This window comes from Scyliorhinus canicula, chromosome 20 (genome assembly GCF_902713615.1).
Source record: "Scyliorhinus canicula chromosome 20, sScyCan1.1, whole genome shotgun sequence".
NCBI classification, from domain to species: Eukaryota; Metazoa; Chordata; class Chondrichthyes; order Carcharhiniformes; family Scyliorhinidae; genus Scyliorhinus; species Scyliorhinus canicula.
The window spans coordinates 12,460,545-12,486,604 of NC_052165.1; the positions used below are offsets into that span (position 1 = coordinate 12,460,545).

The 26,060-nt window shown below is 46.5% G+C and overlaps 1 protein-coding gene across 1 annotated transcript in view; it reads left to right on the forward strand.

Moving 5' to 3' along the window:
• Nucleotides 1-26,060, forward strand: part of cftr (CF transmembrane conductance regulator) — a 189,092-nt gene that overhangs the window by 51,740 nt on the left and 111,292 nt on the right. The window contains exons 7-11 of the mRNA XM_038781050.1: nt 3,563-3,688; nt 4,024-4,270; nt 7,782-7,874; nt 14,759-14,941; nt 21,215-21,406. Of these exons, the coding sequence (XP_038636978.1) occupies nt 3,563-3,688; nt 4,024-4,270; nt 7,782-7,874; nt 14,759-14,941; nt 21,215-21,406 (841 nt within the window). The remainder of the gene's footprint in view (nt 1-3,562; nt 3,689-4,023; nt 4,271-7,781; nt 7,875-14,758; nt 14,942-21,214; nt 21,407-26,060) is intronic.

A 26,060-nucleotide genomic window follows, 5' to 3' on the forward strand; every position in this document is an offset into this window, starting at 1 on the left:
TGAAGGGATGATCCTTTGGGCAGAGGATGGTGAATCTGTGGAACTCTTTTTTTGCAGAAGGCTGTGGAGGCTAAATCACTGAGTGTCTTTAAGACAGAGATAGATAAGTTCTTGATTAATAAGGGGATCAGGAGTTATGGGGAGAAGGCAGGAGAATGGGGATGAGAAACATTTCAGCCATGATTGAATGGTGGAGCAGACTCGATGGGCCGAGTGGCCTAATTCTGCTCCTGTCTTATTGTCTTATGGTCTCATATGCACTTTGACACAAATGGCAGCTTAGCTCAGTTGGTGCTCTTGCCTCTGAGTCAGAAGATTGTCAATCCAATGGCCACTATTACCTGAATATCTGAAGCAGCTAGGGTATTTTGGTGAAATACAGATGGGGGGGGGGGGGGGGGGGGGGGCGCTTCATTGTAAAGGTATCACCTTTTGGATAACACATTGTCTGCCAGCTCAGGAGGATATAAAGATCTCATCACCCTTTTGGAAGAAGAATTTAGAGTTCTCCCTGTGCCCTGGTCAACATTTTTCACTTGGTGTGGAGATGCCAGCGTTGGACTGGGGTGGACACAGTAAGAAATCTTACAACAGCAAAACGAAATTTGCTGACCATATGAATTTCTATTTGTTTGTGGATTTTGTTGTACACAGGTTGGTTACTGTTTCTACCTGCATGCCAACAATGACTGCACTTCAAAAGTAACCCCTGAGTGTGAGTGCTTTGTCACATAGTGAGGATGCAACGAAGGGGCTATCAACACAATACAAGTATTTTTCTTCCACATTGTTTTGTTGGAAAATGTGGAGCAACGAATGACAATGGGAGGGGATTTCCTGCCCCGTTATTGGCGGGCGGGAATGCTGGTGGGGCGGTGAATCGAGGGCATGTCTGAAATCAGCTTTCACGCCAGTGGGGTTTCCCCGCTCAATTGTCCCCGCCCCAGGCCAATGATGCAATGGGATTACTACCATGAAAGGTCAGGAACCCCATTACCATACATTTAAATATCTTTAGCGGGTTTCCCCGCATTATAGTCCCCGCACAGAGGGATTACCATCTCCACCCAGTACCCACCATCAGCGTGACGTCACATGGGTGGAGTTTACCCTGACAAATGGGGACCTCACAAACAGTTCCCGCTGAGGGCGCGCAGGTAAGTACAGCGCAAGGGGTGAGAGTCATGCTGGCACTGTCAGGGGCACTGCCATGGGGCACTGCCAGGGGTCAGTGCTGGGGTGAGCTTCTGTTGGAGAGGTTCAGGATGGGATTTCACTGCAAGGGTGTGGGTTCCAGGGTACATGGGGCAGTGGTTTCCACTACTCAACACTCATTGGTTTTGGAGGTAGGATGGTCCGACCATTAGCATGTGGGCGACCCCTTTTTTAAAAAAAAATTCAAATCAGGGCACCTGTCAGGGGCTGATGTTGCTGGCCGGGGTGGGGGGGGGGGGGGGGGGGGGTGCTCGTTCATGCCCTCTGCTTTTCCTGCCTGAGACAACACATTGTGGGGCGGGTAATCATAAAGTTCTGCCCAAAGTAAAACAACTACGATCAAATCAAGTCCTCCAGTCCCTTCCACAATTTGGGCTGTCAAACATATCACTCAGCAAACATTTTGTTTTGAAAAACTGCCATATCCATCAGTTTGCGCTTAAGAAAAAGCAAGCTATGGTTAGCTCGTGTTGCTGGAGTGGGGCATATTGCAGCATGCCTGGTTACTTACATTTTCTCCCACACCCGTCTGCTCAAAATATTTTTGTGCCACGTGGTGAGGCTAACAAGGCGCTGGAGCATCGGTAATGGTCGGACCATCAAGCTACCTCCATAACCAATGTGTGTTGAGTAGTAGGCAAGAAACAGAGCATTACAGAGAAGCAATTCAGGTGAATTGGAGTCAGACCAACCAGATTAAGAGAGAGAGAGAGAGCGTGGAAAAAGGAAAATTAGGAAAATAAATTAAAGTTTAAAATGTAAAATTTTTAAAAACCTCTAATAACAATTTACTATCTGCAGGAAAAGGACTCTACGATTCCAATTATTGGCTTTGGAGAGCTAAAGTGGCATTGTAGGAACATCAACCTAGGCATTAAAAGGGTCCTTATGCTGTTAATTGCCAGCCCTAACAATTTGTGGCGTGTTTGATTGGTGATGAATGCACAAATACAGCAATTCTTTGAAACTCTTGGGGAGGTTGAGGTGAGCTGCTACCTTTGCATAGCTAAGAGTGGAGTACTGCAAATCACCCAGCAACTAACGGTGATTAGCAACTCCCCCTCACGACAAAATAGTGGACAATTTACACATTCATAATGGCATGCTCATTAAGTGCCGTTATTTTGCCAACTAATCCTGGCCCATGAATCAAACAATATCATTAACCTATGCACGACACCTTAAAACTAGACTTATTCTTATAGCTTGGCCTAATGCTGCAATTGGCAGCCCTAATGTGCCTAAAGAATACTTAATTTGGCTTCTCAAAGGGTATTTTATTTTGACTGGAGAAGTGATTATATTCCAATTTAAATTTCCTTTTTGTTTTGTGGTATTTTATGAGGAATGGTCATTAGTAAGATTCAGTACTATAATGAATCATTCCCCATTTCCCAATCGAACAAGGTTTATTTAGAGTTTTTAAAAAGCTGTAAAGACCCTCAGATCATTTGTCTCGTTGTGGCATCAAAACATCACCCCCCACCCCCCACTGTGTTATTGGAAGTTAACAATGGATACTTTAAGGTGGCATAATTAATAATGTCGGACTTGAGCTTGTGCGTCATTGAAAGCAATTACAGAATGACGTGACAGGTGATTGCATCTTGCAAGGATAGAAATCCCTCTGTGTGTGGGCCAATATAAAATACCTCCCCTTCACTGGGTGATTGAGGGGCTAAAATGAATTCAATTAAAATACGCGGCTGCGAGTCATGATGTCCTCCTGCTAATGACTCGTCCATTTGTTAATGAGTCCCTGACAGATGTAATTACAGCCTGAAGCTATTCCTGCATTTCCTGCTCTGTAGAATACAAATTTAAAACGAAAATAATAATCCATTAAACTTACTATTGTTGAATTCTGATAAACATTCCATGGTTTCAGTATTCACCACCTCGAGTGTTGATGAATAAATTTTCCTTTCAATTTCCATGTTGTGATATGTTTTGTGCATAACAAGTTTGGGGTTCAGAGGCATGATCTGGAGTACCGCCATATTGTACCATGGGTATAGGTTTATGTTGCAGATATTATTGGGAACTCCAGGCAGAATTGAATGGCTATCTAAGGAAACAGAAGGAGAACTTCAAGGTGATTATACCTATGTTGCTGTAGTACATCCAGAGGTCAGGTGCACAGCAGGTTCGATTGAAGCTTGCAGCAGGCGAGCTCCCTCTTTTCTTAGTTCGGAGTACGATGCACTGTGTGTGCCGAGGAGGAAGCGAGGGAAAAAGAAGGCAGAGAAACATTGCAAGGAACGGAAAATATAACTGTGTGATTCAGAACAGGTCGCAGTGTATTGGTGAAAAGGAAATAATCGGTTCTCCTATTACAAATGAACAGGGACAAACGTGCAGGAAAAATAAATGAACGACTTGCAATCACCTCTGAAATTATTGACAATATTCAGTCGGTGAAGGTGTACTGCTGGGAAGATGCGATGGAAAAGATTATTGACAACATAAGGCAGTAAGTTCCATTTTGATTCTGTACCATAATTTACATTCGGAAAATATCTAGTTTGTGAATTAATATATCTCACGGAAGCCAACTATTTTAGTCATGCTCTTTAAATCTAATCAACTGTAAAGTGGCGGCAGGTTTTGGGCGGGGCCATGTTATTAATTTTTAGTCCATGTTCCATTTTTGAAACCACAGCCATCCCTCAAATCAACAAGTAAAATTATGATTGTTGTGCTCTTTCGCTTATGATATAAGTTATCGTGAGTTTTGTTTTTATTTTAAAAAAAGGTCATTACGATGGTTCCAGTGTAATCTTTTTTGTGTTCATTCTAATCTGACAGGGTTGAACTAAAGCTGACCAGGAAAGTTGCCTACTGCAGATACTTCAGTAGTTCAGCTTTCTTTTTCTCAGGCTTTTTTGTTGTGTTTCTGTCTGTGGTGCCATATGCTTTCACTCATACCATTAAACTGCGGAGGATATTCACCACCATTTCATACAACGTTGTCCTTCGCATGACAGTCACCAGGCAATTTCCATCTGCTATACAAACGTGGTATGATTCTTTGGGAGCTATACGTAAGATACAGGTATGTCAGTGGAATAATGCTGGGGAAGGAATTTGTAAAAATAGTAATGCCTCCAATTATGTATTCTTTTACCTAATAACTGTGCATAGTATTCAGAACACTCTTGTGGCGGTGGCCCTTACCAGAATAGGTTGGAACTGCTCACTAATTGCTTATTTGATTTATGTGGCCACTATAAATACATGACGTTTACATACATTCGTAGTTTTTTGTTTCAAGCTTCACCCAATCTAGATTTAAGATACTCTGCTGATTTATGATGGAGCTCCCACCAAGACCAGTATGAAAGATTGTTATAAAAGGAGGACTACTCGCTTTGTGAAAGTAGATTAAATTATTTTGATTGGTTAAACCATGCATCATTGTTCTTTCAAACTCTCAAGAGCGAAGTGCTTTCATGTATCAATCTAGGTATAAATGATACTTATATAAGACTGGCAATTGCAGATAAATAGAATGGATGCAAACAGTTAATATTATAACAGGAATTATTGTGATTTCCCAATCACTTCTGATAGTACTTACTGTAGGACATTCCCCATGCACCTCGTTGATACCCATCAATCAGACTCCTATTTAATGATTGAAATGTTCACCACACAAACTAATTCTTCTGAAATATTGTACACATGGGCCTTGATTCTAACCGAGTCAGGGTGTCTTGGGAGCCCTTTAAAAATGGTGGGCAGGCAGGTCTTGATTATGGGATTCCCGATCCCATTCCTGGGTTAAAGAGTACCTTTAAAATGTACAGGCTGGTTTAGAGGAATTGCCCACATCTGGCACTCCCTTTGGCCAGCTTCCTTGTTGAGATAGGCATGTCCTACTCCTCTGCATTTTACATGGAATTGGGCTGGATTTCTAAAGGGTCTTAGTTCATGGCTCTACAGAGGAGTTGCGAACCTTAGTCTGCGGTAGGGCACCTTTTAGGGAAACCCTCCGAGCTGGTTTAGCACAGTAGGGCTAGACAGCTGGTTTGTAATGCAGAATAAGGCCAGCAGCATGGGTTCAATTCCCGTACCGGCTCATTACCCAATCAGGCACCAGAATGTGGCGACTAGGAGCTTTTCTCAGCTACTTCACCCACTCCCATGGCCCCTCTTGACCCCCATGTCAATCGCTGCACTTCCATTTACCCATTATAGCCCCTAATGCCCCTTTACCAACCTCTGCCCTTCCAGCCACCCCCACAATCTCTCATACCTCCAATGCCAAGTTATGGCACATCCGTTCCCATTGACCTGCTGTATACTATCCAGAATCAATAAACCGTACAACAGCAGCAAGTTATGTAAAAAAAAAAAACTTTTTAAAAAATAGTTCGTTCAGAACTTTCTACTATGTTTAAAAAAAAAATTTCACTTAGAAGGCAATAAAAGTGACAATATTCCAGATCCTTTAAAGTATGATAACTAATATCCTACACAGGAACTACGGGGTGGGACTGATTATCCTTGCAGAGTACGAGCTCCCTCGCTAGGGATGGGAGATCTCTATGAACTTCTGTATAAAAGGTCGGCCAGTAAGGGACCCCGGTAGGGATCTAAATAAAACTACGTTTCTTTATTTTTACTCGGTGTGGTCTCCGTGTTTCCTTATTAAAAAAACAAAAACCAAAAGCCCTTGAAACCACTTAACCTGCTGCAATTATCAATTTTGAAACTGACTGCAGAGACCAGAGGGACTGAGCTGTCAATCAAGCAATGTTTTCCCTCAGGGCACAGTATTTTAATAAGTGTAATGGATGCCTGGGCTTGACTGAGAGCAGAGACAATCTTTACTCTTTTTGAACTACCTATGCCTCAGAGAAAACATTGTTTGATTGACAGCTCAGGCTTTGTCGTCAATTTCACAATGCTTATTTACACAAGGTTAAGCGGTTTCAAGGGTTTGTGGCTTTCGTTGTACTTTACAGGGTCTGGATGATTTATTGTCTTCCGAATGAAATAACATTTTTAATATAGTTGAAAAGTTATGAATGAATTATTTTTAAAGCTTTTTTCCACAGTCTATTGTTACTATTGGGTTTTATCCTTTTATGGGATGTGGCCATCAGTGATGAGGCCAGCATTAATTGTCCATTCCTAATTACACTTAGGTGGTATTCTAGGCCATTTCAGAGACAATTAAATTACTGTGGCAACTGGTGTCACGTGCAGGCCACTGCCTTCCCTAAAGGAAGATGGGTATTTATAACCATTGATGAAAGCTTCATGGTTTCACTGTGCCATGGTACCATATAATTTACAGTGCAGAAGGAGGCCATTCGGCCCATCGAGTCTGCACCGGCTCTTGGAAAGAGCACCCTACCCAAGACCACACCCTCACCCTATCCCCATAACCCAGTAACCCCACCCAACACTTAGGGCAATTTTTTGACACTAAGGGCAATTTAGCATGGCCAATCCACCTAACCTGCACATCTTTGGACTGTGGGAGGAAACCGGAGTACCCGGAGAAAACACACGCACACACGGGGAGAACGTGCAGACTCCGCACAGACAGTGATCCAGTGGTACAATGGCACATTGGTCAGAACTGCTGCCTCACAGCGCAAGGGACCCAGGTTCAATTCTGGCCTTGGGTGACTGTGGAGTTTGCACGTTCTCCTCGTGTCCATTTAGGTTTCCTCCGGGTGCTCCGGTTTCCTCCCACAGTCCAAAGTTGAGTAGATTAGGTGGACTTGGCATGATCAATGCACCAGGTGATGGGGATAGGGTGGGCAAGTGTGTCTAAGTAGAGTGCTCTTTCGGAGGGCTGGTGCAGACTCGATGGGCAGAATGACTGCCTTCCGGACTGCAGGGCTTCTATGGAAATTCCAGATCCTTTTTATTAATGGAATTGAAATCACACCAGCTGCTGTGGTAGGATTTGAACCTATGTCTCAGGCTATTTTCCTTTTTATTTAGCGAATGCAAAGTCCCTAAGCCAAGCATTTTCTTCTGGTCTTGCTGTGTTGAGTGTGATAGGCCACCCTGAGTCTGTGGAATGGACATTCTTCCATGATATGGTGCCTAGCTTGCTCTCCTGCAGGCACATAGGGGGCTGACAGTAATGACCTATCTGTGGACGTCGGACAAGCGGGATCGTGGCCCCACCAACCCCCCCATCCTCGGTCCTCCTGCCTTCTCATGATACATACAATGGAGTTCTTTGTATGCTTTCAAGTTGATACGGGCATTAATGGTACAACTACAGTCTATATAATATATTACTTCCTGATAAACCAGTTTGTAAACATCATCATACAAATGACTGAGGAAAGTTCATTGAAGTTACATAATAATCATCATTTACTATCATTTAAATTGATGTGCAGATCAACGTAAACTATAAATTAAGTGAACAATCTCCAAGTTGTGATTCAAAAGATCTATAAAGCTCTGTTGTTGGTTTGTACAATCCTGATTTTTGCAGAAGGCTCCAAAAAATTGGCCAACTCAAACCATTGACCCATTCCTAATCTTCAGATGCTAGCAACCAAGGGTTCAATAATAATTTTGTCTTTCAGGACTTCCTACACAAAGATGAGCACAAGACTGTGGAATACAACCTATCAACAAAAGAGGTAGAGATGATAAACGTGACAGCTTCTTGGGATGAGGTTAGGATTCATTTTTTCTTAATCATTTGGGATCTTTTGACAATTCCCATACGTTTGTGATGATTTAAACATTGAGTCGACCAGTTTTCGCTTCTGTGGCTCCTAAGATGACATGTTCACTAAGTTGACGGTCAAATTGGAACCTATTCCCATACGCCATGATAATTTGTCCAATAGAATTATGCCCTCTGTAAGTAATGTCTGGAATACACCTAGGATTGGAGAACAACCATTGTTAGAGCTTCTGCCCACCACAACCTGTCCCCAACTTAGTAACTCAATTATTGACTGTTAAGAACTACGTAATAATCCCGCACGGGATCTATGGGATGGGAATGCTTGTCTTCTCCATGCTCCTTGCCAAGTATGCTGTCCCCCAATAGAGGTAGGGTACCTCAATTACCCCATGTATATAAGATCGGCCAGTAAGTGAATGACCAGAGAGGAACCCGATAGGGATCTCCAGGGTAGTGTATTTATAATTCATCTAAATAAAACTTTGTTCATATTTCACTTGGTGTGGACTTCCCGTGACCTTATTAAACTGGCGATGAGGAGTAAACTGGTTTGCTGTTGGAGTTACAACCTACTCAGCTGAGACACCTCTCCGATTTTCTGGACCCAGGTTTGGATTTCTTTGATTCGCTGTGCCTCTGATTGGGCGGTTAGATGAATTTGACTCCGGTGTGGAAGGCTGGAACCAAAACGCTGAACGAATGAGTTATTTCTTCTGGGCCAACAATATCATGAAGAACGAGTGCCAGGCAGTCATCCTGTTGATGGCCTGCGGACTGCTTATATTTGGTGTGATCCAGCATCTCTGTACCTGGCAATGCAGGACGCAAAATCATTCGACCAGCTCGTGAAACCTGCGGCCCAACACTTTAACCCAATCCCGTCGATAATCATTCAAAGATATTGATTTAATGTGGCAGAGAGGTCCACCAGTGAGTCCGTCACCCAGTTCGTATCTCGGCTTCAGAAGAGAGTCGAGTTTTGTGAGTAGGGGACTATTTTGCCTGATATGCTCCGCGATCGCTTGGTCTGCGATATTAATAATATGGAAACTCAGAAAAAGTTTTTGGGTGAAGATTCCCTAACTTTTCAGCAGGCGTTGCGGGTCTCCTTGTCCTAAGAAAACAGCTCCCAAGAGATACAAGGGATGGAGGTGAATGTCTTGGGACATCACTCCTCACATGGTATCCCTCGCGGCCCAGACCGGCTGCCTCTGTGACTCTGGCCTGGGGTGAAGAGCCGGCCGCCAGGCTGCCAGGACGTGCAACATCACTGGATGCGGCAGAAGGTGATTCCAGCCCATGTGTGACGAGTGGATGGCGGTCTGTGTAACCGCAGGCAGCAGGAGGGCCAACGCTCCAGCTGCCCTGGTCAAGGTAGCCTCAGCCCCGGGACTGGGACCTGCATCTGGATGACCCAGAAGAGGCTGAGATGCAGCTGAACTGTTTGGCAGAGCCCCATGTGGCCCAAATTCACATTCCGATACAAGCGAATGGTCATATGCTCCAAATGGAGCTGGATACAGGAGCGGCAGTTTCTGTGTTGGTGCAGAGAACCTTTGATCTTCTCAAACAGGGAGTGCACACTTTGTCCTTGGCTGACATGGCGGCTCGTTTGGCCATTTATACGGGGGAATGACTAAACATCGGGAGTCCACCCTCAGTCCGGTGGGTTATGGGCACCAATCAGTGCGCCTTCCCCTCATTGTTGTGTAAGGAAGCGACCCTCGCCTGTTGGGCTGTGATTGGCTACTCCAGCTGCAGTTGGATTGGCAGCATACCCTCCAAGTGGGGTCTGGCGGTCTGTGTGCGGTACTGAGCAAATTCCGTGAGGTTTTCCAGCCGGGTTTGGATACTATTAAAGGGGCCTTGGCCAATATTCAGGTGGACCCGGAAGCCCCACCCTGATATTTTCATGCCCATCTGGTTCCCTACGTTACAGTGGAGAAGGTTGAGACCGAAACACTGTGTTTAGAGAATTTGGACATCATTCGGCCTGTGCACTTTGCTGATTGGGCGGCACCGGTGATCCCGTAATGAAGTTGGATAAGACAGTCTGCCTCTATAGAGACGATAAATTGGCATTGAACACGGCTTCGAGATTGAACCGTTACCCTTTACCGTGCATCGAAGATTTATATGCAACATTGGCCAGTGGCTGAATATTCACGGAATTAGATATGAGCAATGCTTATCTACAGCTGGTGCTCGATGAATCCTCACGGACGTACATCACAATTAATACGTACAAGGGACTCTATGAGTATCCACAATTCTTCTCTTATGTCTTGTGGTCTTATGGACACCCATTTGGAGTATCCTTGGTGTGCGTAGTACTCCATCACATCATGGAGAACATCCTCTGTGCTTTGCTCACTTTGAAGTTTACTTAGACAACGTGTTAGTCACAGAGCAGGAACGTGAAATGAAATGAAATGAAAATCGCTTATTGTCACGAGTAGGCTTCAATGAAGTTACTGTGAAAAGCCCCTAGTCGCCACATTCCGGCGCCTGTCCGGGGAGGCTGGTACGGGAATCGAAACTTGGGCTTGGGGCCAGGCCCAGGATGCGGTGTTTTAAAAGCTGAAGCGGTGGTTTTCCTCTTCAGGGGCATTGACACATTTTGACTCTTCAAAACTATTGTACGTCACCTGCAATATTTCACCGTATGGCATCCCATCGGATGAGCAACGGCCGTGACTGTCCGATCGCCTTTGCCTTCTGGACGCTGACTGCAGCCGAGAGAAGATATGCCCAGAGCATAAAATACGTCGGCTGGTTGTCATCTTTGGTGTAAAGCAGTTTCATTAATACTTCTGTGGCTGCCATTTTTTTCCCATTGTAGCCACCCCTCGCCGATGGGAAACCTGCGGGCGAGGGAGAACTGTCAGCGGGAACAGGGAATCCCGCCGTCAGCGAATGGTTGGAGAATTCCAGCTCATATGTGCTTCACAACCAGGAATTTTCTCTACTGAGCTGAAAGGCTTGTGTCGACGTCAGTATCGTCCAAAAGATCGCGGTAATCCACTGGATCTGGATCTGACTGCAGAAAGGATGTTTCAAAATTATTCACTGGGTTGGGCGACTGCAAGCTGAACTTACCATGGCATTGAGAAAAGATATTCAACCAGTGTGCGTTTTCACTCTGACGAAGACACCATATCCACTCGTGAAACAGCTCTAACTTCAACTTGGTAAGATGGCCAAGATGGGAGTCATCTCCCTCATCACGGAGATGAGAGAAATGCTGCTCTGGAATGGCCCTGCTTCCTAAACCAAATGAGGCCCATCACATCTGACCCAACTCAGCAAAGCTGTGGTGAGGGAAATCCACACAATGTCCTTGGTGGCTGGCGGTTTGACTCGGCTCTCCCAAGAGCAAAATGCCCTCAAAACCTGAATGCAACAGCGGGGTTTGCAGGTACCGTTAGGTGAAAAATCGAAATGATTGATAACCTTTGTTGCCTCTTTCGGCAGATTTTCCTTCAATCATTTGCCATTTGGCATAACCTCAGCACCTGAAAATTGTCAGCAAGGAATGTCTTCCATCTTGCTGAGCCTTAAAGGGGTAACGTGCCACAGAGCAACTGCCGAGGAACGTGAGCTGAGATTTAAAGCTTTCTTGAATGATTTGCAGAACGGTCAGTGCGAATTCTCCAAAACATCCATTTGATTTTTCGGCCACATTGAGAGCAGAGACGGACCCACAAAAAACAAGGGCCTGCAGTCAACTTTCGACCCCGTCATCCATTCCAGATATTCAGCGATTCCGGGTTCTGGTAAATCAGCTGGCAAAATTCCTGGCGAATGTGGGGCAAGTCACAAAGCCCTTAAAAGGCCTATTGATGAAGTCCAAAGCTTGATGTTGGAGTGCACATCAAGGGGAAGAATTCCACCAGATTAAAGACATGCTTCCCTCACCAGACATCCTGGCTCACAGCAACCCATCCCAACCGATCACAATCGATGATATTGACCACAGCTGATGCCTCGTCCACAGGACTGGGGCAGTTCCATTTAAAGAGCAACTGAATGGGTGCCATGGACCAGTTTATTATGCATTTCAGACGCTATCTGACACGGAAATTAGGTATTCGATTATAGAGCAGGAGGCTCTCGCAGTCACGTTGGCTTGTGAGAAATTCTCCCACTATTTCAGTTGGTTGAAACTCATCATCAAGATGGATCACAAGCTAATGGTCTCATTCCTGGATGAAAATGAACTTGTCAGAATGCCCCCAATTATCCAGAGATGCCGCTTGCGATGAAGGTGCTTTGCTTATGAGACAGTGTATGTCCCAGGACAAAACAACAACATACAGAGGACCCATTGTCCTGGGATTCAGTCGATCATCCGACAACACAGGATATTAATCTAGACAATGAGATCGAGTCCTACTCCCAGTGTGTGGTAACACAATGGCCAGCAAGCTCCAAAAAGCTACAACAAATACGCCAAAGGCAGGATGAAGACTGCCTCCACGTCTGTCAATACTGCCTGGAAAGGTGGCCACAGCAGTGCCCTGGTGGCCCCGTAATGAAAAAATACTTTGCATAATGGAAACCTTCGTTGATGATCGTCTAATCTACGATGGGTGGTCGGTAATTCCCGTCTCACTCTGGCTAGAGCTGCTGCAAAGAATCCACCAGGTCCGCGTAGGCATCGCAAAATGTATAGCAAGTGCTCAGTCTGCTGGGCCAGGCCGAAGGTAGTCCCTTATCCCCACTCAGTTCCTTACCAGGCCATACGAATGTCTGGGAATAGATCTATTTGTAAACAATGAGACACCCTTCCTTATCATTGTCGACTACTTCTCCAGATGGATCAAAATGGAGCGTTTAAACACAATGGCCATGGAGCAAGTCATTAGCCTATTGAAAGAAGTCTTTGCAACTCATAGCACTTTGGACAATGGTCCACAGTTTGACCATGACTACATTGTGATGATATGCATACGCAATCTTGCATATGATATTGTACAAAACTTCCCAACACCAGGTGCCAGTGTAAACCTACCATGTGAATCTGTGCCAAGGGAGTTGGGAGTAAGTCATGTTGGGGATAGACATGTTTTGCAGTAGCTCTACAATAGTTAGTTTGTGTTAGTAGTTTGTTACATATTTATTCCAGTTGCCTTTACCACGTATTTGTTTCATAATAAATTATTTGAACTAGACGTTCTGCAGCACATCATTCACATTGGCCAGTCTACAGAACATGACATACATCACACTTTTCACTGAGAATTAGGGATTCCTACACCTCACTAGCTCCTGGGATATCCACAATCAAATGGTGAGACAGAAAAGAGTGTCCGCTCTATTAAAACTCTCTCTTAAAGAATGAAGATTTTCCAATGGCATATTTAACATACAGGTCTACTCCCCTGCACTGTGGATTGTCACCGTCTGAACTGCTGATGGGTAATAATAATAATCTTTATTAGTATCACAAGTAGGCTTACATTAACACTGCAATGAAGTTACTGTGAAAATCCCCTAGTCTCCACACTCTGGCACCTGTTTGGGTACGCAGAGGGAGAATTCAGAATGCCCAAATCACCTAACAGCATGTCTTTCGGGCAGAAAGCTTCGACCTCAGCTCCCAACAGTTATAACGATCAGGAGGTTCAAGACCAAGAACAGCGCAAGAGTAAACAACAGGCCTCCACTCAATAAGAGGCACCATACCAGAAACTTGCCCAGACTGAACAAAGGAGATAAAGTATGGATAGGACTCCTAGGCAGAGAAAATGTTGTTGTCCAAAGGGGTGACAATCAATGACAATCTTATTTAATACATATCCCAGAAGGCACAACAAGAAGGAACAGTAGAATTCTTATCCTCATTCCTCAAAGAGAACTTTGCGTTATACATTTGGGTGAAATAGATGTTGAGAACCAAACCAACAATGTACCAGATACTACAACGCTTATTAAGATCACCAAACCAAAGCAGCGATGTCCAAAGGGAGGCTGCCAATTTTCCAAGATCAAAAGGACATCATCAGGGAGAGTCGTGAAACCTCCAGACTGATTAAACCAATGGAATTAGAGACCTGGGGGAGAAAGGGCAGGATGTAAACATAAATGTGAAATAAATCGGGACAAAACTTGGAGATGTAATATTATGGTGTTCGGGTTGAAAGGGTTAATGTGTGGGACTGAAGTAACAGTACATCCTACATGTTGCTGCAGGAAAGGGTCACTTGAACAAGAGTCTAGGAGGCGATTGCTCATGGTTTAGGCTGAGTAACACCTAGTCTTGAATAAATAGTTATGTTCCTGCAATAAACCGGCTACTGCTTAGACATTTCCATGTATCTGCAATGGTTCCTTGGTCAGTAACAACAACCTGCAAGAAGGAAGGTTCAAGACTATGTAAGGCTGTGGGAATCGTTGACATTTAACAGCAGAAGTCAGGGCGAAGACTATAGATTGAATTTTATCCTTCAACGTTTCTGTGGACACTTTCAATCCTTCATATCTATACCCTGTACAAATAAGCTGCATTATGACGAGGGATATATAAAACATGATTTATATTCCCACCTTCTCTCTTTATCCCCCAGATCAAAAAGGCAGAGGACAGCCAGTGTGAGAAATGCATCTATTTATGCTGATATATTAGGGATTAGGAGGTTGGATCCCGAAATAGGCAGAATAAGGGTAGTTTTGTTTTGTCCATGATGCATGTTATTTCTGAACTGGGTCTTGCTGGAATTCGGAGAAAAGGAGACACTCTTCAATGGAGAAATGATAAATGAAGGGATAATTAAGATATTTGTTTTTGAATGGCAACATTTTGAAGAAAAACTATTGAAGGACCTCAAGCAGTAACAAATACTTTCTTTTGAAATAAACAAACAGGGAATTGGAGAGTTGTTTGAAAAGGTTAAGCAGAATGACTCCGAGCGTAAGATGGTGAATGGGGACGATGGACTGTTTTTCAGTAACTTCTCTCTACACGTCACACCTGTCTTGAAAAACATCAGCTTTAAATTAGACAAAGGAGAACTGCTGGCTGTAGCTGGATCCACAGGCTCAGGAAAGGTAAGAGATTAAAATCTTTAATAGTGTGTTCATACCAGTAATGTGTCACTGTAGGTGCCTCGGAAGGCAATGGTAAACTCGCAGAAAAAGGCAATTTTCATTCACTTGAAAGCAGCGTACTGTGTTAAATAGGCCAGCGGACTGGTTGCATGAAGGAGACTTCGCTGAAAACCAAACTGACGCCAGTGTCTGAAAGAAATTTACCAGACCTTACAATACATTTCCGATTAGCCTCTCGTGATGGAGGTTCTCAGTCGATGAGGGTAGATTTTACGTGGATGTGTACAGATTGTTTTGTGTTGTGGCATGGGTGCCATGCCCACCACCTACCAACCTGCACGCAGGTGACGGTTTTTAAATTTATTCATTTATAAATTTAGAGTACCCAATTCTTTTTTTTTCCAATTAAGGGGCAATTTAGCGCGGCCAGTCCACCTACCCTGCACATCTTTGGGTTGTGGGGGTGAGACCCACGCAGACACGGGGAGAATGTGCAAACTCCACACGGACAGTGACCCAGGGCCAGGAACGAAGCCAGGTCCTCGGCACCATGAGGCAGCAATGGTAACCACTGCTGTCCAACCTCCCAGGCGACGTTACCAGTGGAAGGGAAGGCTTCGGGAAGCCCACCGCCACCGGGGTTTAACCAGCGGCAGAGAGACCCGCACCAAGCGTCCAGCCTGGCAGCTTTCACTGTGTGGGCTGGTGGTGAGTGGGGCTCCACCTTAAAGGGCCCCCTGGGCCATTAAAGGTTCCCTGCCATGATCTCATTCCACCTGATTCCAGCCCTCGCCCATCATGGCCTATCTACCTCGGCCCTCACATCTCTTAGCCCCCTTCACCAGAGATTTCTAACCTGCTCTCACCAAAATCCATTCCCCACTTACCTTTAACTTTGACTCCATGATGTCTTGCTGTTGGGGTGTTGGGTGCGGTGGCAGTGCTGAAACTTGAGAACTGCTGGCCATTTGATTGGCCAGCAGCTCTCGGAGGTGGGACTTTCTGCACTCCCCCCCACACAAGGATGGGGCCCACTAACACGCTATTAAATTCAGCCCAGTGATGTGCATGACAGGAGGTGCCGTTTTTACCCTGTTCCCATGGAACTACAATACCCAGTGTATCTCAGTAAACTTTAACCTCTAACAATGTAGCAGAACCTGCCCAAGGGAGTATAGCTCTGGTTGATAAATTATGTATATGGCAGAGGTAGGTATCGAAAGAGTTCAAGTTTGATACTCTGCTCTCACAAAGCTACAATATTCTGAAAGACAATTAGGCAAAAATAAATTAAAAGCACCTGACAGATGAGCATTTGCAAAAATACTGACAACCAACAAGTATAATTTTTCAGTGTTTCACAGTTTAAGCTGTTGTTGAAAATATCGATAGGTAGAATGGTTTAGGATGGTTTTTTTGTGCCATTTAGGAGTTTGCTGTTTGCACAGGTATTTTAGGCGTTGGGAATGAAAATACATTTTATAATCATGAAACTAAGTGAGAAAAGGGTAGAATGTTTCGCTGAAGGAGCAGGGAAGATTTAAAATATTAAGTAAATATTGCAAATTCACAATTGGAAATAAATTTAAAAGGTGGTACCTCAGAGGAATAAAGATTTGGCAAGAGAAAGGTTATTAAATGCAACTTCAGCAAGTTTTGTATAACAACTAAAAAGTATCCCCAAATATCTCTCAATCTCGTTTCAGTAAGTTGCATAGACCTATAAATTGGTCTGTGCCATTTTTGTCACAGGAATCATGATGCATGACTGCCTTACCTTGCTGTGGAGGTAAGCAACGTGAGAATATGGTGCTGCCTCTTTCTTTCCCTGATTTAGCCTCGATCTAAGCGCAGACTAAGCTGAAAGCTGCCTGAACACTCAACATGAAACCGTGTAATGCATGCTGATAGCACCTGCTGCAGATAGCCTGCTCTTCTTAAAGGCAGTCTGTCCCTTTTAAATGAAAGTTGCAGCGAATCGCAGGAGGCTGTTGCTAAATGCTTGAACTACAATTCCGAAAAACGTGAATGGAGTCCCAGGGAAGAGGGAGATATCCCAGGTTAACAAGTGTGACATTGAAGGCCTTAGGCAGGGGGGTGGACAGGAATGGGGCATAGTCCTGGGGCACAGGAAATCCACAACTATCAAACTCCGAAGGGACTAGGAGCAGGTGGCCAGGAAGGTCAATTCCCAGAGGCTGGACCCAAGGAGATGGTAACAGTGCCGCAAGAAGTCTAATGATCTCATGGTGGTCAAGGCCAGTCAAAGCATCTACGCATGACATCTACATATCACACCAGCAACCTCTCACACTGCACGCGACACCACACTCCCATCATTCATCCAGCTACACTCCCTGGCACGCAGGATTCCTGAAACCCAGAAACCCCCTCATTTTCTCACACATACCAATAGTTCCAGGCCCTCGCCCACCTCGCACAGCACCCACGTGCTTCTAGGAAGACATGCTGTCCAAAAATAACCTAACACAATCATTGAAATTCTGTTCTCTCTCTTGCAAGATGAGGCGATACCCAATAGACGGGAGCTGAGGAGAGCTGCTCGGGCACAAGGACACATTTCATGAGCCTAAAGGGGGACTGGTTCTCCCCGCCATGAGGGGCCGGTCAAAAAGCCTGCTGCATCCGATGTCACTGAGAGAGTTGTGAGGTCATTCACTTTGCCAATAAGAACTGAAAACAGAATGTTTTAAAAAGGCACAAAGCTTGTAAATGTTGAAGTTTAGAGAGGCTGGAGTATAGCCGTACAAGGAACACAGAAAGAACACAGGTACAGCAAACAAGTAGGATGGGAAATGGCATGTCAGGTTTTGTTCCAAGGGGATTTGTGTTCAAGAATAAGGAAATCTTGCTCCAGTTATGCAAGGCCTTGGTAAGGCGTAACCTGGTATACTCTGTGCACTTCTGGTCGCCTGATTGGGAAAATGTGCCTGCTTTGGAGGCAATACAGTGAAGATTCACTGGGTGGGTTCTTGGGGTGAGGGAGTTCTCCTATGATGAGTGGCTGAGTAAATTGGGCCTTTGATCTATTCAGTTTGGCAGAATGAGAAGTGATCTCATTAAAACGATCAAGATTCTGACCAGACCTGACAGAAAGGCTGTTTCCCCTGGCTGGGGGATCCAGAACGTGGGGAACAGTCCCAGGATAAGGGGCTGATCGTTCAGGGACTGAGGTGAGGTGAAATGTCTTTATTGACTAGTTGTGAATCTGAGGAATTGTCCATGCTAAGGCACTGTGACAGCTCTAGTGCTCTGAAATCAACAAATTTGTGGGCCCGCAGGGAATCAAGGGGGGAATGGGAAATCAGAGTGAAGGCAGAAGATCAACCATAATCACATTGAAAGGCACAGCAGGCTCACAGTGGGTGGTATAGAACATACAGCGCAGAAGGAGGCCATTCAGCCTATCGAGTCTGCACCGATCCACTTAAGCCATCACATCCACCCTATCCCCGTAACCCAATAACCCCTCCTAACCTTTTTTTTTTGGTCACCTAAGGGCAATTTAGCATGGCCAATCCACCTAACCGGCATGTCTTTGGACTGTGGGAGGAAACGGAGCGCCCGGAGGAAACCCATGCACACACGGGGAGAACGTGCACACAGACAGTGGCCCAGCAGGGAATCGAACCTGGGACCCTGGCACTGTGAAGCCACAGTGCTAGCCACTTGTGCTACCGTGCTGCCCCAGTCCTGATCCACTCCTGCTCCTGTTCGTATGTTCTTTTCAGAGCATTGGGGATGATGGTATGTTTGTGACTCGCGCCCCTTCTCAACTTCTAGCTCGCCCTTATCCTGCTAATCTGACATGACGGGCAAGCTGGTGATGCTGTAATCATGGACCTCTTGCTTTCTACCCCACCACCCCCGCACCAAGCACCACCACCCCCCCCCCCCCCCCCACCACCCCCACACTCCCTCCCTTCACACCAATCTCTCCCTTTCTGCTTTCCTACTTTCAGACACCCAAGGACCGCCTGCCCAGACACAGCAGCCCCCAGGATGAGGAAAGAGAGCATCAGCACTGCTGAAGAGGTCCCGTCACTGACCCGACACTTGCAGCCATCAGCTCACTGCACTTACACCAGCGGCTCGTATAGAGACCTGATCAGCACGTGGTGGGCCACTGAGTACAGCCTGGCTGGGGGAAAGGATCATTTGTGTGCCAGCTCGCTCACAGGAGGGCAATATTGCAGATGAGCTCTGCTACCGAGGGCTCAGATCGGGAACTCAATGGGGGGGGGGGGGGGAGCAGAGAAGAGAAAGTTGTTGAGGTTTCACACGGAGTTGCTGGGAGAATTGGTTGGCTGGCTTCCCTGGTGGCCTCCTGGCAATATCAAGGAGCATGGAGGAGCCCTACTCCAAATTGGCATCACCCAGATCTTTCTGCTCCATGTGACTGTTGCATTGCAGACCCAGAGACACTGGGGGCGAAATTCTCCGCCCCCCACGACGGGTGGGAGAATAGCGGGAGGGCCTTCCCGACATTTTTGCCGCCCTCCCGCTATTCTCCCACCCCCCCCGCCGAAGTCCCGACCCGAATCGCTGCCGCCGTTTTTTTACGGCCGGCAGCGATTCTCAGCTGTTAGATGGGCCGAAGTCCCAGCCCTTTCCGCCGTTTTTACGAACGGCAAACACACCTGGTCTTGCCGTTCGTAAAAACGGCGTCACAAACTCGCTATTAATAACCATGGCACCGATTGGCACGGCCGTGGTGCCATGGGCCCGCGATCGGTGGGCACCGATCGTGGGCAGCGGGCCCGATGCCCGCGCACTACTTGTCCTTCCGCCGCCCGCAGTATCCATTCGCGGGGCGGCTGAGGGGCAACCAGGCCCGCGCATGCGCGGGTTTCGCGCAAAAACGCGATGACGTCACCCGCGCATGCGCGGGTTGGAGTCTTCCAAACTGCGCATGCGTGGCTGACGTCATATGACGCGTCAGCCGGCGCTAACTCCGGCAAGCGGGCTTAACGATTTTCGTTAAGCCCGTCTTGCCGGAGCCTACGGCGTCGGGCTGCTAGCCCCGACCGGGGACCAGAATCGGTCCCCGGTCGGGAAGGGGCGCGCTGCCGTAAAACCCGCCCGGGTTTTACGGCAGCTTTACGATTTCTCCCGTTTTGGGAGAATCTCGCCCTGTATCTGCAGCCCCCATGCTTGTTGCAGACTTTAGGGCAGCACGGTAGCATTGTGGATAGCACAACCGCTTCACAGCTCCAGGGTCCCAGGTTCGATTCCGGCTTGGGTCACTGTCTGTGCGGAGTCTGCACATCCTCCCCGTGTGTGCGTGGATTTCCTCCGGGTGCTCCGGTTTCCTCCCACAGTCCAAAGATGTGCAGGTTAGGTGGATTGGCCACGATAAAGTGCCCTTAGTGTTGGGTGGGGTTACTGGGTTATGGGGATAGGGTGGAGGTGTTGACCTTGGGTAGGGCGCTCTTTCCAAGAGCCGGTGCAGACTCGATGGGCCGAATGGCCTCCTTCTGCACTGTAAATTCTATGATAAAACCCTTCAAAACCACATGTCCTGACACATCCTGGAATGCACCACAGCGCCAAAGACAGAAATAACATCCGTTATTGCCTGCAAATTGGATGCCTGGTCCTTCCAATAAAGCTGATTCTAGCACTCTCTTGCACCTGAACGTATGTTCTACGGTGACTGACAGGTGCATATGGTGGATGGACGTGTGTGTAGCCCGATTTCACAAATCAATTTCACAGCTCAGCTGATACGACTAAGTGACATCGCAAAGGCACCGATTCTGAGGCTACTGGAGCAGGTGGGAATATCATGGGAGCTGCCACTCCGGCATGGGAGCGGCACGTGGGCTGCGACAGAAAGAGCTGGAAATACAGCAGTCAGCACCCGGAGACCTACTAGCATCCAGGGATTTACAACGTTTTTATCAGTCATGCAATAGCTTTAGGGCGTTTGTTAGATGATGAGTGAATTGTTGTAAGGGCTTTGGGTCCACTGGGGCTGCAAACAGATGCTAGATTTGCACTCCATCAGCGAACCTTACCTGGAGCTTTCTACCAAACGTGGTCACTTTCTATTGCATTGATGTGACAAAAACGTCCTGTTGGTTCTGACTGTTGGGATGCAGAGGAGAAAAAGCCCAATTAAGTCACTGTGGAATTAAACCAATGATTCAAACTGCAGCTAAATTGAGAAATTACGTTCTCTAATTCAATCAGTGGGGTTTTATGCAATAGCACATTAACAATCCTGCATTTCATTCATGCCTTATTTAGAGCTCACTTTTGATGATGATAATGGGAGAATTGGAACCGTCAGAGGGTGAAATTAAACACAGTGGCAGAATCTCCTTCTCACCCCAGGTGCCCTGGATTATGCCTGGAACAATTAAAGAAAACATCATCTTTGGACTTTCCTATGATGAGTACAGATATACCAGTGTTGTCAATGCATGTCAGCTCGCAGAGGTAAGCTTGCCCATTAGTATTCTTTCAAACAATGGATTGGAGTACAGGGTGATGTTTACTATATTTTATTCAAAATACCGGGTGGCAAAAATATTTTTATATCTATTGTTTCTTGGCATTACAGAACCTGACTATTGCTGAGGTAAGAGACATAGGGCGAGATATACCAGTCGCGTTGCGTCTGAAAAGCAGCGTGGCACAGCTGGAAGATGCTGAGAGATCCCACTTCTGGGATCTACCCGGCTCGCCATGCCTCGCAAGATCATATTAGATCTCGCGAGTCTGGCAAATCTGCATGTTAGAGCTAGTTCCCGAGACTTACCCGAGGCGTGGATTCTAACTCCCTCGCCTTGGAGACCTTGGGCGAACGCAGTCCGATGTTGGTCGCCACAAACGGGAACCAGACGGAATGGAACTTGTGAGGGTCTCCCAGGGGATCGGATGCCCCCAGGTGGTTGCCTTCTGGGCAGGGTGGCACCCTGGCACTGCTTTTAGGACTGAGGTGAGGAGATGTTTCCTCACCCAGAAAATGGTGAACCTGTGGAATTCTCCGTCACAAAGTGTAGTTGAGGCTAAAACGTGTAATTACAAGGAGTGAGAAATAGCTCTAGGGGATCAAGGGATAAGGCGGGGGAAGGGAGGGGAAGGGAGGATCAGGGTATTGAACTTGATGATTAACCATGATCATAATGAATGGCGGAGCAGGCTCGAAGGCCCTTCTGCTTCTATTCTCTATGTGTAATTTCCATCTCTCTATTTTAACTTTTTAGAGTTTAAAAGCAAAGTAAACTCACTTTATACACATTACCTATGACACCTTTCCTTCACGCCTTTCATCACTTCCTTTGAACCCTTAATAACGTATTCATGTTCCGTACTCATTGTTAATGAGTTGCCTTCGGTAAGCATCTGTTGGCAGTGTTGCTAGGCTCATTAACATATCAAATGCATGAGTTCCATTCACACAGTCACTCTGTCCCTGCCTTAACTATCTTACTCACATATTCCCACAGTTTAAAATACATGACCAGAATTTATCCACAGAATATATTCCAATTTATTGGGTTTCCGCAATATTTTCATGACACCGCACCAAATTTGACCAACAGCAGAATAAGATTCCTGAAATAAATGATAACACATCTCAGAGAGAAAACTATCCTGACTGAATAGTTGACTTGACAGTTATTCGTGGCTGAGTGTTGACTCCTGTGAATTATGGTATTTACAGAATGCTTCAATTCCTGCCACGTTGTCACCCCTGAGTATAATGTCAGTTGAATCAGTCAGTTCTTTGTCTTTGGTGTTCTTCCTCTCACTTTTATAATAATAGCATTTGTAGTTGAGCATTAAAGAGTCAACCTCTAACCTTCACTAATCACTGTTTTACTGTCATTAGCTATATGAGCACGATTTTTAAATATATATAGGTAATTTTAATTTCTGTTATAAAATATCCATCCTGTAAGATTTCAGTGTCGACGTTGTAAACAGAGGGTAAACATTGGTTGGAATTTTACATACTTGTCTCTGCCCCCCCCCCCCCCCCCCCCCCCCCCCCCCCCCCAAGCAGGAGCAGGCTGGGAAGGGGGTGCAACATGAAATTGGTTAACATGGCTTGAAACATCCACCTACTTCTCCTGGAATTTTACCAGTAGTGGGGTAGGCGTTGGGTAACTCATCCACCCTCAAGCAATTGAGGCCCTTAAGTGGCTAATCCTGCCAACACCACAGACATCTTACCAGCGATGTGGGGTGCACGTACCACAGGGAAAGGTCGTCAGGTAACCTTGGCAGTCCGCCTGCGGACTTGTGGATTTTGCTCTTAGAACATAGAACATAGAAAAATACAACACATTACAGGCCCTTCAGCTCACAATGTTGTGCCGACCATTTATCCTAATCTAAGATCAACCTAACCTACACCCCTTCAATTTCCTGTATGGACATCTTGCGCCCAACAACGGGCATCAAATCACAGCCCTCCACCCTACTCGCCAGAACCTGCCTGACTGGGCCCAGTGAGAGTGCCTCATTTGCCTTGGTGGCTGGTCTCCAGTGACACATCTCGTGGAGGATTGGCTGCAGTCCCAGCAGTGGCCACCGCTCCCATTGGGCTGCTGGGACTGGAGAAATGACGGCCATCTGATTGGCTAGCAGCTTTGGAGGTTGGACTTCGTTCAGGATGGGGGCGAAAACCATGACCTGAGCCAATGAACAGACAGGTGGCCTCTAAACCAGGTCGCCAAACATAGGGAGACAGGCTCACCTCCAACCTGTCAGCTGGGAGGCGGGGCCACCACCTCTAAAGTAAATATTTGCTCAGAAAATAATTCTGAAAAAGTTAACACTGCTCCTCTTAAGGTGTAGATGTGTATGTGTCTCTACATATCCACCCCCCCCCCCCCCCCCCCCCACCCCCCACACCACCCCTCCATCTCTTCTACAGGTCCATGTGCTGGGGGTGAGATAAATGCCTAGACTGCTTCAAGAATGGTAGGGAAAAAAAGATGGGATAATGAAGGAATTAATGACACCTTTTTTTGGTTCTAAAATAACTAAAATTGCATAGGAAGGAAAGACTAAGGAATTCTCCCATTTTGAGACGATGTGCAATGGCAGGTGGCTCGAGCGGTGTTTCCTGCTGGCCGGAATAGTGGGATCCCAGGCTCAATTCTGCACTTGGAACCTCATTAATTATGCACTGGTGAGTTCCCCTCTGCATTAGCTGGCGGACCGGCAGCTGGTTTGCCGCTCCCTCAGGGCTATACCAGGGCCTAGTGGTAAGGTTAGGAAAGTGAAGAGGTTTTGGTGTTACCTCAAGGTCACGGGTGCTCTGTTACTGCAAATAAATTGCACTTTTGAAAACTTTTCCATGAAAACATTTTGGTTTGGATCTTTGCAATCCGCTTATTCCTAGTTTCAACCTTTCTCTCAATTAGAGTGCCCCTTTTAAGATTAACATTCAGGTGATGCCAACGTCAGTGTCACTTGGTACCGGACGCCTGTGTGTTGTCAGGGAGATTGTCTATAATTCGTTATTTACAGTGTGCGATGGGCGAGTTCTAAATCCTGAGTGCTTCAGGGACAGCAATGCCTGATGAAGGCTCATCAGATATGTAACTCTCCCTACATCTGGGTTTCCGAATTGATAGTGTCCCAAACCAAGACACGCACTTCAGGATGAGAGCCTTACCCTGGTCTGAACTTCCTCCATGGCAGTGTTTGCACCCTTACATGGCATGGGAAACATCCGGCCTTAACTCACATCACTGTTCTTCTTTGTTGGACAGAGTGAGGCCATTACCAATGACCACAGTTAAGATCTGACCCTCGTGATCTCTTCAGGCCCAAGTGTGACTGCAGGACCCGTCCTCTCAGGAATGGTTGGACTATTCCCTGAGAGGTCACAATATGGAGGGCTGAGGAGATTCTCCTGGTGATCACTCCTTTACGAAGTTCCAGCTATGCGGGTCTCACAGACACGCCTCCCATATCTCCCTCCATGATATCCCTCATGTTGTCCCTTAGCAGCCCCCTCGATTTCCTGCACCTCCTCATCGTCATCTTCCGAGGTTGTCTTCTCCTCCTCCAGTTTGCCCTCTGGCAGGTCCTCTCCTCTCTGCTTAGCCAGATTGTGAAGGGCACAGATAACTGCAATCCTGCGGCAAACCCTCCCCAATGAGTATTGCAGAGAGACACCTGGTCCAGGCATTTGAATCGCATCTTCAGCAGTCCAATGGTCTGCTCTATGACGGGGTCTGTGGTGGGGTGAGCAGCGTTGCACCGCTCCTTGGCTGGCGTCTGACAGCGATGCATTAGAGCTATGAGTCAGTGTTTAAGTGGGAGGTACTTATCCCCCAGCAACCACCCATGTAGACATTCCGACACCTCGATCCCAGGCACCTGGGAATGACTGAGGATGTAGGAGTCATGGTGACTCCCAGGGACCCATGCACAAATGGGCAGGACCTGCTTTCGATGGTCACATACCAACTGCACGTTGATGGACTGGAAACCCTTGCGGTTAATCAGCCTCAAATGCTGCTGCTAAGAGGTCCGTAAAGTCACATGGGTGCACTCTTTCTCTTCCTGAGCTCTTGGGGACCCTGAGATAACTGTGAAACCCATGGATTTCTGAGCCTGGCTATACTTGTCCAGAGTAAATTATACATAATGATGTAAAGTGCATTGGTCACCTCCCGAATGCCGATGTGTGACCGACTGTGAAAGGCTGCACATGCTACCAGTTGCTCCCTTGACGATCCAGATGCAAAGAGCACCACGGTCACCTTTAGGGCCACTGACAGGAGGAAGCCGCCAAACCCATGTGGCATCAGGTTTTCCGGAGCATGTGGTACATGTGGCAGACCAGATCTCTGGACAATCACATCCTTGCCCTACCCTGCACTGCCTCTCACTCATTTGCGGAAAGGAGACTCGTGGACAATAGACCCTTGTTGTTGCCAGTCGTCTCTGCAGTCTGGACCTCTGCTCCTCAGCCACCTGTTCATGCTCATGCTCCCCCCTGGCCTTGTCCCCCCCCCACGGGGTTGTGCCCCCTGCTGGAGACGTGTGCGCAGACACTTTTCCCTCCTTTGCCTCCTGCATCGAATGAGGATTTGTATAAAAGTTCCATGGGCTCCGGATCCAT